We start from the raw sequence: 13,795 nt of genomic DNA on the forward strand, positions 1-13,795 counted from the left end.
CACCTAGATGAGGTTACACAGGAATGTGTCCAGGTGGGTTTTGAATGTCTCCAGAGAAGGAGACTCCACAACGCTCTGGGCAGCCAGTTCCGGTGTTCTGTTACCCTCACCAAGAAGTTTCTTCTCACATTTAAGTGGAATCTCCTGTGTTCCAGTTTGTACCCATTGCCCCTTGTCCTACCATTGGTTGTCACCGAGAAGAGCCTGGATCCATCCTTGTGACACTCACCCTTTACATATTTGTAAGCATCAATGAGGTCACCCCTCAGTCTCCTCTTCTCCAAGCTAAAGAGCCCCAGCTCCCTCAGCCTTTCCTCATATGGGAGATGCTCCACTCCATCATCTTCATGGCTCTGCGCTGGACTTTCTCCAGCAGTTCCCTGTCCTCCTTGAACTGAGGGGCCCAGAACTGGACACAATATTTCAGCTGCAGTCTCACCAGGGCAGAGTAGAGAGGAAGGAGAACCTCTCTCAACCTACTAACCACCCTTCTTCTAATATACCTCAGGATGCCATTGGCCTTCTTGGCCACAAGGGCACAGTGCTGGCTCACAGTCATCCTGCTGTCCAAAAGGACCCCCAGGTCCCTTTCCCCTACACTGCTCTCTAACAGGTCATTCCCCAACTTATACTGGAACCTGGGGTTGTTCCTGCCCAGATGCAAGACTCTACACTTGTCCTTGTTATATTCCATTAAATTTTTCCCCATCCAACTCTCCAGCCTGTCCAGGTCCCGCTGGATGGCAGCACAGCCTTCTGACGTGTCAGCCACTCCTCCCAGCTTGGTGTCATCAGCAAACTTGCTGGCAGTGCACTCTAGTCCCTCACCCAAGTCACTGATGAATATCTTGAATAATACAGGCCCCAGTACTGATCCTTGAGGCACTCCAACTAGACTCTGCCCATCGACCACAACTCTCTGGCTTCTTCCCTTCAGCCAGTTCACAGTCCACCTCACTACCCAATCATCCAAACAACACTTCCTCAGTTTAGCTGTAAGGATGCTGTGGGAGACCATGTCAAATGCTTTACTGAAGTCAAGTTAGACCATGTCCACCACTCTGCCATTATCTATCCACCTGGTTATGTCCTCGAAAAAGGCTACGAGGTTGGTTAAGCACAACTTCCCCTTGGTGAAGCCATGCTGACCGTCCCTAATGATGCTCTTATCCTTTAAATGCTTTGAGATGGTGCTAACGATAAGTTGTTCCATCACCTTTCCAGGGATGGAGGTGAGGCTGACCAGTCTATAATTACCCGGGTCTTCCTTCTTGCCCTTTTTGAAGACTGGGGTGACATTTGCTTTCCTCCAGTCCTCAGGCACCTCTCCCATTTCCCAAGACTTGGCAAAGACAATGGAGAGTGGTCCAGCAATGACCTCAGCCAGATCCCTCAGCACCCATGGGTGCATCCCATCCGGACCCATGGATTTATGGATGTTCAGATTGCCTAACTGCTCCCTAACCCAGTCCTCATCAACTGAGGCAATCTCCTCCATTGTCCTGCCTTCCTCTGGGGCCTCAGGGGTACGGGGCTCCTCAGGACAGCTTCTGGCAGAGTACATAGATACATAGAAGGCATTCAGTAACTCTACCTTCTCTGTATCTTCTGTCACCAGGGCACCCACCTCGTTCATCAGTGGGCCTACATTGCCTCTGGTGTTAGTTTTATCTGCCATGTATTTGATGAAGCTCTTTCTGTTGTCCTTGACCCCTCTCACCAGTTTTAATTCTAAGGAGGCCTTAGCTTTCCTAGTTGCCTTTCTACATCCTCTGACAACAGCCTTATATTCTTCCCAAGTGGCCAGCCCCTCCTTCCATGATCTTCCATGAGCATTCAACATCTTCTGTGTGAATATGAGTGATGATGTAAAAACTGTGTGAAATTCAGCTCTTTTTAATTTATATTCTAGGGCTCTGAACATCTGGAAAAACTCTATAAATGCTAAAACCCCCAATTTTCCCATTTGTTTGCTGTAGGTTTAAGCACATGGTTCTATGTCATCGGTTGTATTTATCTGAACAGCTCCCTTAAGAACTAAGAGAAGAGCTAAAACTTAGTTTGAAATTAAACCCTCATTATAATGAAGAATTGATAATGTAGAATGAGAGTGGTGAACACGATTCTCTTAGTAATATCAAATGTATTTCAGAGGAAACAACAGAATAACTATCATCTATATACAATTTCTACTGTGGTTTTTGCTAGATAGAAAAGAGGAAAGCAGTAGTTCTGAATCTCAGGAAATATCATACATGGATGTGACTGCACTTGCCTAGTTGATGATGCAGTTCTATGTACTGAGTACACTTTTTTGAGATGAAAATAACTATTGTAGGAATATCAATTTCAGTGTTAATAAATAGTTTTTGCTTATGGCTCATCAGGTTGCTGCCAGTTAAAATTAAAATATACCTTGGACTCTTGTAATAGCTGTCTCATAACATGTCGTCTATAAATGAATGCTCTCATGCTTACACAAGTCATTCTGAAGTAAGAAAATTTGCTATAATGTATTTAAAGATGATCAAGCTAATAATCAATGTTTTAATTTCCTGCTCTGCAGCAAATGTAGGTGGTCTTTTTTTTTAAAAAAAAGAAGGCTTAATCTTTCAACCCCTGAAATACAGTGTACTTCTTGAATGCTTTGCTTCTTAATACCAAGTGGCACAGACTGAAGAAACAGAATGTGTGAGTTTCAATAGTAATCTTAAGAGCAGGTTACGGTACTTACGTGTTTGTTGTCTCTGTGGTGACTGTGTCCCCCGCCTTCCCAGGGCCCTGTATAGACTCCATGGCTGTGGAATAGAGAACCTTCTGTCCTCCGTGACGTTTTGTGTCTGATGCACTTTGGGAACCCTCTCCTTCTTTTTCCTTCATGTTACTGTACAGTATGTGGATTCCCAGTAGCAGACTGTAATCCATGATCTTAAAGCTTTCTAGAACCTATCAACAGAGAAGAAATGGCTGTATTGAAACAAAATATGACAATAGAAATATGAACTAGACAGCAGCATTTGAAAACCTAACTAAAAATAGGCCAACAAAGTACAAGTTTCCCTTGAACTTTAATTATAATTAAACAAAAATCTTCTACTATCCCACATAGGTCAAAGTGCTAGCTATCTAAATAGCTTAATGCTCCTTACAAGTAGGAAACAAAGATACATAGCCAAAATGTAACCTGGTGTTATTTTGTAGCCAAGGAAGATATGACCAGTCAGGACCTTTTAATTTATAGCAAATAATCAATTAATAGTTCCACCAAATACGTATCAACTATAGACCTTCTAAAGTCACCTCTAATGCATGTTCCAGACTTCCCTGAGCTTTTTTGGCCAGACTACTCTCTAGCTTCCCTTGATCTCCTGTTTATAACTGGGAAAGCATTCTTGGAGAACTTTCAAATGTCAAAAAAAGCATTTGCTACCACCTTCTCATCAATAGCTGATGCAATTTTTGTACAAAACCCATGCATCTCTCTTTGTTAGGCTAAATAAGATCTATCTAAACTGCAAATGCAGTTTTATTTCTGAAGCATGACTTAACCAAGCAGCCCTCTCTTCCAGCTCTACCAACCATTTTTGCCTCTGTCAGCAGATGATGCCACTTGCTTCGTTCATGCACATGTACTGTCCTAAGTTCCTAGTCAGTTACACCATTATGAAGTCTGGCATATTACCATTGAAAGGAAATACAGTTCAAATCAATATGCGAATGTGAATTAAAACAAGCTGTGATTCTAATAGAGCGAAACTGTTGGCAAACAGCAGCTGTGTTAAATATCTCATATGGCAGCAGTGCTAACTAGGGGAAGAGAAACTGGTAGCAGCAACCAGGAAGGATGTGCTGTGCCACTCACCTCTCCTTCACCTCATACAGATCAGGAATGATTTGTGATATGTTTTGGCACACAATGTTCTAAGATTACAGCGTAATTTTTGGTATGGAATCAAGAGGCAATAGCGTATCTTTTTATGTGAACGAGAACAAGATGATGCAGAGATGAAAAATAAAAAGCAGTAATTCCAGGTACATCATTTAGATGAAGACTATCAGAGTATAAATATTTTTACACAAAACACTGGGATGGCTAACACACATTTTGTAAATCCAAAATGAGATTTGTTGGCAGTCACCAGGAAAGGTCTTGTGGTCTGTGAAATTGCATAAGGAGAAAAAGGGAGCCAATTAGAGATAATTTTAGCTCCAATGTCTATGTATATAGGCAAAGAGGTAGGAAAGCTCTGTTCTAGTCTATCTATTTCTGATTATATTAAGTAGAAGCCAAAGGTACAATACAGCTGAATTATTTTCAATCTCAGACATTCATCTTCCACTGAAAGCAGATTCTGGGAAGGTGGAAAAAAAAATACAATTCATCTTCTATAAAAATACTTACTTTAGTGCAGTCAGCAACACTGCTTATGCAAAACCTGATTACAGCAGCTACTCAGGCTTGGAAAAAGCATTGCTGCTTTTTAGTTTTAAACATAGCTGCTGACAGCTCTGCCTTCAAGCTATTCTTTACTGTTTTTTGAATTAGATTACATGCATGTTATGATTTAACTGCACTAATTACATAACCTACAACTAGAACTGGATGTAGCCTTATGGAAGGCTGTAGTAGAATATGTTGCTGCTTCTTCCACAGGGATGTCTCATGTGATAAAATTCATCTTTATGACTGCATCAGTTCACCTCTGCCACTCAAACCCATACTACTTGTGCAATACAATGGACTAAAAATATCTTTGAGTATTTATGACTTTGTTCTAGGATTTCTGAAAAACATCACAAAAGCAAGTAGCTATTCTGTTATTCCAGTTCATTAGGAAACTGAACACATGTGCATCTGAAGTATTAACCACAGTATGTATTCTTACAAACAGCACATTGCAAATGAACTCCAGCCCTTGTGCCCTTGACATCCTATTCACAGCCCTACTCAAAAGCAGGATTGTTCAGTCTACAAAGTGCCTTCAGGATACTCTAACACCTTCTGCCCTTCTGCCTGCCTGCTGGTTTGATGTGCAGTTCTGATTACCTCCCCTTAGAAATTTGGTAACCAAAACAGCCACTCCTAAGGCAAATACACACCTTTTGACCAGATCCAAGCTTGTTTTACTCTCCTGTTTGTTTTTAAGGAAAATTCTGCTTTGAAATAATTAACCAGAAAAACAAGGAAGAATCTCTAACATAAGCATTCAACAAAATCGTTCTTTGTGTCAAACTCTTCGGTCTGTATTAAGACAGAAATTTTACTTCCATCAGTGAGATTTCCAGCTGAATATACAAATATATCTGAAGGGTTCTCACATATGTACCATTATTAATATATCAAATAGCAAATCATTATTATTTTAAAATACGTAAGCAACGTTTTGTACACACAGTGGTACAAATTAATCTGATTTGCCAAGGAAAAGTTACAGATTACAACACACTGAGATACTGCTAACGATGCAGCATCCCATGAGAACACTAAAAGGCATAAGCCTTTTCCTGGGTCAAGGGTTGCTTGCAAGTTGTTTTGATCATTTTAGATTGAACTGCTTTCCAAAAGCAGCAGCAAGATTTTGCTACAAAGGTACCAAAATGAAAATTCATTTTCTAATCTAATGAAAAAACACTGAAACAAATCACAGTATTAAAAGGCTATATTCACAGCAAAATGAGAAAGCCCTGAAAAACACCTGCTGTTATCCACGTGAGATCACTAGAAACTGACATTAATTTCCAGAAACACAACCCTTGTGTAGTTAGAAGTGAGAGAAATTAAACCTCTACTCATGTAACCATTCTGAAATACACCTTGCTAGCAAAATGGCACTGAGAGATCTCAGCCAGAATATTTTTATTTGTTAGCACACAGCATGATTAAGTGTTGTATTTGATAATGACAAGTAAACATCATGTTCATTAACTTGACACTAATTTGTTCATCTCATTTGTATTTATATATGTGTTATTTCACTAACTACACTGATTCTGTCTACACAGTGTTGTCACTTGGTCACCGAGTACCACCTGCAAGGCTGGCTTTAGCTGCTCTGACAACTTCCAGATGGCAGGCATCGCTCATCCCCTTCTAGCTTTAAGCATTATTCTGCTTTCATGTCATATTAGAAAACAAAAAACAGTGAAATGGCATCACAAAACACATTGTTTTGGAACATGGAAAAATAAATCCCTGAATGAGATTTTCTTTTCTGAGCTAATTAGATGGTAAAGCACTCTGTGAATTATCTTAGACATGGTTACACTCAACTATGTCAAACAGTGACTAGTAGAGCAAAGCAAGGATTTCTGCCATGGAATTTCAGTTTTATTTTAGATGCAGCCCAAATTGTGTACTGTTTGATAGGGAAATCTTCATTCACATTGCTAACCATGTGAAACAATTCAAGTCAGCAGCTCATTTTCATGAAAGAATCAAGGAAAATGCTACTCCAAAAAAATTTCACAGGCTTATGAAATGCAACAACTAAAAGGATAACCATGCAAGCAAGTACTTCCTCTCCTACAAGCACTTTGGAAAAGGGGTATAGGAACTAACATAAGAGAAAGAAGACAGATTTTACACCAAGTCAACAATTATTCTCTAATGTAAGGAGACACATAAAAATTCCACAAAATAAAGGACTATCTCGTAAGATAAGCATTTCTTAGATACAAGTACACAAACATCAAATGCTTAGTGATGGGTCTGATTTACCAACTATCCCAAGAAAATTAATTACCAACCCCCGCAAAGCATACACAGAGTCACTTCTCATTTCAACAGAATTCTTGAAACATACTGTTAACTAACACTCCTAAAAATTACAATCTGGTTTCTGATTTTCAAAGCAGAAGTAAAGAGAAATTTGGAATTTCAGTTGACACTACAGGAGTGATAATATATAAAGATACAAGAGATATGCTGTATCGTTCTATGTCCATTTCCCTTGAACTACTGTTTCTGACAAAGAGGCCCTTCATCCAAGATCAGCACATTCTCCACCTCCAGGCCATCTGTTATTTCTGCCCTATGTTGCAGTTCAATATTCCTTCAAGTTGTGCCAACACTACTGTTTGTACGGATATGTTATATATATAACTCTGACCACCAGACAAAAACAGTGTTCACAAACTTTAATCTTCCAGGTAGTGTGGAGTTCTTAGCTTAATAATCCCGATAATGGTCATGTGAGGCATCTAATCATTCTCCTAATTTTCTAATGCAAAAATACACTATAAAAATTAAGTGTTTTGCCACAGACAGAAAACCACTGATTCAGTCTTCACCCATCAGGAAAGCTTTTGGTTTCCTCATCTGCAGTAAGACATGCCTTAACGAAGGAGGTGCAGAAGAAAGCAGTAAAGATTATTTGAATAACACTTCTTAATAATAGCTGTATTTACAGAGAGAAGAAGAAACTTATCTTTCCACCCTCATGAATTTGGAAGAGGTATGCCCCAGTAAGAAATCATAGAACATGCATACTTTGCCTATGTGTAGGTCATTAGCATTTCAATTGATAACTGGGAAAATATGATTCCTATTGAGACAGAAAATCTAATTACTTACTGCAAGACAAAATTCCCCGATTTTACAGTGAGTTGCCTCATCTGCTTGTGTAAAACATTTGTTAATGTAGTTTGAAATGTGACAGGTGTCACAGGATCACTAAGGTCAACAAGCTAACTGAGAAGAACTAATTTTGAGTTTATAGGCCAGGTCTTAAATATGCTTCTGTAAGAACAAAGCCATCCTTAGGTAACAAATGAAGATCACTAGTGCTCTTACAAATTCTGGCTCACTCTTTAGCCATGTTTTTAGGTACTTGCGGAATAAAACTTCAGTTTTTACAATGTCATGTATTTGCATTTTCTCTGGGGAATTCTATCCCAAATTTCTGGATAGACAAATACAGTTTGATTCGCATAGACAGTTTTTTCATCTCCCGTATTTATATATGAGAGGAGGCAGAAATACTGGGAACTGACCACTGACTTACAAAAAGAAGTTATCTGAGTGCATACAGGTAAATATCTTACTAAGTAGTCATTAACAATACCTGTAAATTTTTTTCCATTTGCCCAGTTACTAGAGCTAGCTGCATTTACATGCACTCCTCCTTTTAGCCATTTTCAATTTTCTTTTCTCTTGGATTCAGCAGCAGGTGGAAAAAGAAAAACAAAACCAGGCTATTTTTAATAGAATACCTCAAATTCCTGCATATGACTAGTTGACATTTGAGAACATACTGTATCTGAGCGTGTGAAGCAAAGATTTACTAATACAGAATCCTGTGATTATCTATTCTGCTGGAATTCATGCTTCCTGTTTAAAGCTATATTAACATGCTTTGTTAGGTAACTAGATGAGAAACAATTTGTAGAATAATATCTCTGTATAACCATGACACTGCCAGTTTTATAAGGGACTTCCTTCATTTTTATTTTTAATTAAACAGTTACCAGTTCTTCCGTACTTTAAAGGATTACAGGGAAGATATTAAGAGTGTTTTCATAATCAAACAACTGAACCACATGCTGAAGAACTGTGATGGTGTACTTCTCCTACGGTACTTTTTGACAAGTACCTCTATAAAACTCTACCTTCACTTTTAAAACCGGATGGTCAAGAGCCAAACTTTGTTACTTGTGTGTTTGGACTTTGAATTCCTTCTAGCAGAGAACAGCTGTCTTCCCCATGCTTTCTGCCTAGAACAGAGGTAACATGTATTTGTTAAGCTGCTTAAGAGCTCCAGTAAAGATCGAATAAGTAGTAATGGATGCCCAGCTTTACTTTGATACCATATCAACTATGAAAAATAAAATACTACTATTAACCCACTTCTAGTCTTTCTCATACAGAATTGTGCTAATGTTACTTGTACCTAACAGATCACTTCGTGCCACAGTTTATATCCTTTGCCCCATGTAAGTATTCCTCCACATCGAAACAATTTCTGCAGGATTAGGTATTTGTAATGGAAAACAACAGCAGCTAACTTTAACATGGAGTTTAATTTTCTGCACATTTAAGAAAAAAAAAATCCCCAAATGCACTCTAAACTGTCTTTAATGTGTTTACTGACTTTGTTTTTACATAGTACTTCCTTATGTACCATTCTTGGTCTCATTAATGAGTAGAACAGATTCTTTTAATAATTTTAAGCCTAATTTTATTTGGAAATTGGAGAATCTGCACTATTCTTTAATAATTCATAATTTTATACATTGATCAGAATAACTAACAGCATGGTCACTAAAAATAGATCACAGCTATTGACACTACCTTCCAATACTCTCAATATTTACCATTATTAAAAATACAGGCACATTTGCTTTATAAATTGAAGCACTCTGACGTGAATAAGGCTTCAAAGCAAAGATTTTTCAGGAAAGGTATTCAGGCAAGTGAAATTATTTATTTTTAGTACTGTTTGCCTCCAGTGCTTCCCTGTCTTCTTCCCTTTGCCTCCTGCCACCCACACCAGTAACTATGATGATAGCGTCTGCTGCCAAGGATAGGATAGCTATAACAAGCCTCAGCAATAGTCTGAAATTTGAAAGCTAGTTCACATTTTCAACTCTGTGCATTGCACATACGATAAACTCAGGAATATTACATCTTTAGGAACACTGTAATGTTATACTCCTCGGTTTAGCTAAGGTGCAAAACGTGCAAAATGGTATGTGAGAAGAGTTTTCAGACCCTGTTGCCCTGCATGTGAACATAACAAGCAGGGGACTGAGGAGCTGGAGAACACTATCAATCTGTACCTGTCCCAAAGCTGACAATCTGCAGTGGCTACTGGAGCCACCAGCCCACAGCTCCATCCGCTAACCAGGTAGATCACACATCTCATCAGAGCTGCAGGAAGGTGTGACAGACAAGACCTGAACCTCCAGCAGTGGTCTACCGCTGCTATTACCACTCCTACCTTTCCCTAGGGATGGAGCTCTCTTTCAGCTGAGATCTCCCAGGAGGACAGCCCAGCTAAGCCAAGAAGCCACAGCACAACTTGAGTGTGAAAAGGCAGCATACAGGATGGGGGAGGACAGACAGGCTACAACAGAGGAACTGAGAAACATTACCTGGGCATGAAGAGGTTGCAGTTATTGTCAAGGAAACCAAAGCTCAGATAGAGTTGAGACTTGAAGAGATGTCAAGGGCTCAAAGAAGAGCTTCTACTGCTATATTTGTGATAACAGGCCGACCAAGGGAAACGTGGGCCCACCGCTGAACGCGGCAAGTGATACAGTGGCAGCAGACACAGATCACAACAGGCCCACATCGCATTCTTTGTGGTCACCAGCAGGCCTCTGCACTTAATGATGGGGCTACAGAAGAGAGGAACTACCAACTGACAATGTTTATATTAAAGAAGCAGGAGAAAAGACATTGCTTACTCATTCTGATTGCAAACATAAACAATGAAAATATAATCAAATTTAAGCAACATAGAAGATAATTTCTCAGTCCTTAAATATTAGCAAGATCAAAAATTTTCCTGCTTTGATGAATTTTTAATTCCAGTGTCTACACTAACTTTCTCACTCTGGAATAAAATTAAATAGATAACAAGTTTTGAAACCCTAAAAATCTAAGTCAGTTAGCACTCACACCAAGTAGCCATCCAAATAAAATCTGGGCAGAAAAAGAGAAGTGGCAAAATGGATGGAGTATTTCTATTCTTTCTAAAGGCAGGTAGTCAGATCCAGCCTCAGCTCCTGAGCATTTTCAGCTTTATGAAAGATAACAGTGTCTGCTCCCTTTGTTTTACAGAGAGTAAGATTTATCTGAACAGAAAAAATGCCAGTCTTATTTTTTTAATATACAGATAACATTCAGAGTGTGTGTATACATACAGACACACACAGACCCATACTATAGTAATATATACGCATTATGTATACACATTTATAATTTAAACATAATTTTCTTATTTTATTTTATTTTAATAAAGACTTAGCTGGGCCTTTAAGAACTGCAGACAAACTTTAGAGTTGTTAATCTAAGATAACACATTGAATAAGCTGATGTTTACTTCAGCACTCAACACACAGCAAGAATTTGCCCCTACTTTCAAAGAACCAGTAAGAGTCCCCTTTACATGCAACAATTAAGTGACTGATTCTTGTTTTTACTTTTCAGTCCAGTTCCCTCTTTTAGATTCTCTTCATTATTTTCTATACAATAGATCCTCCCAGGCTTTCACTGGGTAAGCAACCTTTGACAAGTGGGGGGATGCACAAAAAGGCATCCAGATCCCCAGATGTGACATACTGATACATTCTGCATTATCACACATGGCAGGAGCTCAGGAAAAGCTCACTGCAAGAGGCTACAGAAAGAACAATGTGTGGTGTTAGATAAACATCTCACAGTGAATATGCAGCTGAACATTAGGTCACTGAGCTTTACAAACAGAGCACAAGGCATTGCAGACTTCTGTGATGATTAAACAAAAAGTACTATTCATGTGCAAAAACAATGCTTTCCATCTTTCGCCACAGGTGGCAGTGAATAACAAAGTCTGATGTTCAGGATGCCTCTTCTGTGTGATGAGTTCAGCCTATCCATTCTGCTGTTTTATTCTGGAATTCTTAGGATTCCCCTCAGACAAAGCCAATCTTTTCTTCTAACAACCCCTGTGAATCTTGTGAAACTCTGAGAGACCAGGGTAACTCCCCTTTTTCCTACTTTATATTTTCTTACCTTTTCTACAGAAAAAAAAATCCATTTTACAATAATTCTGCCTGTCTACAAGAGGCACTGACTCCATTCATCAAGGTCCTCTCAAAGGACAATGGCAGGTATCCTTCTCCTGCCTTGAAAACGTAATGTGGACATTAAGCACTACTTTTCATCTGGGAAGGAAATCACTTTGCTCCAGAAGTAAGATTGCTGCCACTAAACATGCGTCCCCTACTCAACCTTCTCAGCTACTGTTAACTTACAAAGAGGCAGACTTCCCAAAGCAGTACTGAGCTTGCAGCTCTACACAGAGTTTATCAAATGTAACAATGGTACCACATGGCTATTTACTGTGCCTCAGAAAAAAATCATTACAATATCCAAATTAATGGAAAGCAAGATTAAAAAAACAACCAACCAAATGGCACGGCTACTGGATTACTTTCATTTATTATTATAATTTATTAATTATTATTAATTTATTAATTTCCATAGATGGATCAGTGTAATCCTGCATGTAGACACAAACAGGGAGACAACCCTGTAGAAAGGGATCTGGGGGTTGCATTGGATGGCAAAGTCAATAAGTCAGCAATGCGCCTTGGTGGCCAAAATGGCCAACCATATTCTGGGGTACATTAGGCACAGTACAGCCAGCCAGATGAAAGAAGCGATTGTCTCACTGTACTCAGCAATGCTTGGCCTCACCGAGTACTGTGTGCAGTGTTGGGCTCCACAATATCAGAAGGATATAAAAATATTAGAATGTGTCCAAAAGACCTCATTGCTGTCAACAACTTCCTCATGAGCACAGTGTGCTTGGTGATGTGAGGGAATTGCTTAAAGCTGCATCAGGGAAGTTCAGACTGGACATTAGGAAAAAGTTCTTCAGTGAGAGGCTACCCAAGTACTAGAACAAGCTGATTGGGGAAGTGGTCATAGCCCCAGGCCTGTTAGTATAAAAGAAGTATTTCGAGAACACTCTTGGATACATGGTTTAACTTTTAGATTGCCCTGTATGAAGTCTGTACTCAGACCAGATGACCCTTGTGGATCCCTTCCAACTCAGGAGATTCCATTCTACAATTCTAGGATCACAGATCCCAACAACTATACTAAAATATAGCTTCATCAGGGCTTTGACATACATAGTTTTTCCTAATTAAATTGCATGGAAAAGGAATGGAGGTTAAACAACAGAGTCTCATCCTGCTCTCTGTTTTGCTTAGGTAAATCTAGAACAGACGCAAACACAGAAGTTTAAATAGTCAACAACGTTTACTCACGCGACAATCCCGCTGTAGTGTTTTCATTAGTGCGCTGTGTGTTTCAGAGTCAAAATACAACCCTTCATGCATGTCTTGCAAGAAATCCAAGTCTTTGAATGTAGGGTTGGACTTCTCCCTCTCTTTTCTTGATGCTCTCCTTTTGTATGTGGAGCCTTTCAAGTCGTACGTGAAATGCATTTTCAAAGCTCGTGGCAAAACATTGTTCATTACAACAATTCTAATATTAATGCCTCCTGACTGAACGCAGTACAGCCCATAAAATTTGGGTAAAAGAGTCCTTGGATTCTGGTTCAGATTCTAAAACAAAAGATGTATTGTTAAATACCTCTATTTTCAATAAATTTCCATGCTTTAGAAAGTTTTTGGGTTTTTTTAATAAAAAATGACATGAACAAACATCAATAAAATCATGCATGTTTTCATATTTAGTATCGTTTCTTTGACCAGTTGATTTTTATTGTGGGTCTGCATTTCAGAAAGCTAGCATAAATACTGCCTCTTTGCCAGGAACTTACACAGGCCATGAACAGAGAAGTAACTGCATTTTGACAGGTTTCTCCTTCCCAGACCCCATGAAAGAGCAGAGCAGGCAGATCAAACCTAAAAGCATCCCCAAGATTTCATTTATTTATTCTGGCCCAAACAATCTTTGCATTCTACCTGCTGGAAGGAGTTTGCATCAAATGCAGTTCTCATTACGTTGACTTGAACTCTGAAAAACAGACCCCTGTTTGAGGCTTTTCTTGTTGAGGCTTAGTGCCAAATGACCAGGTTGTCTCCACAGGAATGTGAGATTGTAACAGAATCATGA

General features: G+C 39.1%; 1 protein-coding gene across 3 annotated transcripts in view; it reads right to left on the reverse strand.

Annotated features, from left to right (window-relative positions):
• PIP5K1B (phosphatidylinositol-4-phosphate 5-kinase type 1 beta) overlaps positions 1-13,795 on the reverse strand; it is a gene marked incomplete at its 3' end in the record, with an annotated part of 111,813 nt that overhangs the window by 31,300 nt on the left and 66,718 nt on the right. For all 3 annotated transcript variants that reach the window (XM_080362869.1, XM_080362867.1, XM_080362868.1), the window contains exons 7-8: positions 12,982-13,281; positions 2,735-2,946 (exon numbers count right to left, since the gene is read on the reverse strand). In XM_080362869.1, the coding sequence (XP_080218995.1) occupies positions 2,735-2,946; positions 12,982-13,281 (512 nt within the window). The remainder of the gene's footprint in view (positions 1-2,734; positions 2,947-12,981; positions 13,282-13,795) is intronic.

This window comes from Nesoenas mayeri (assembly GCF_963082525.1).
Source record: "Nesoenas mayeri genome assembly, chromosome: Z".
Taxonomy (NCBI): Eukaryota; Metazoa; Chordata; class Aves; order Columbiformes; family Columbidae; genus Nesoenas; species Nesoenas mayeri.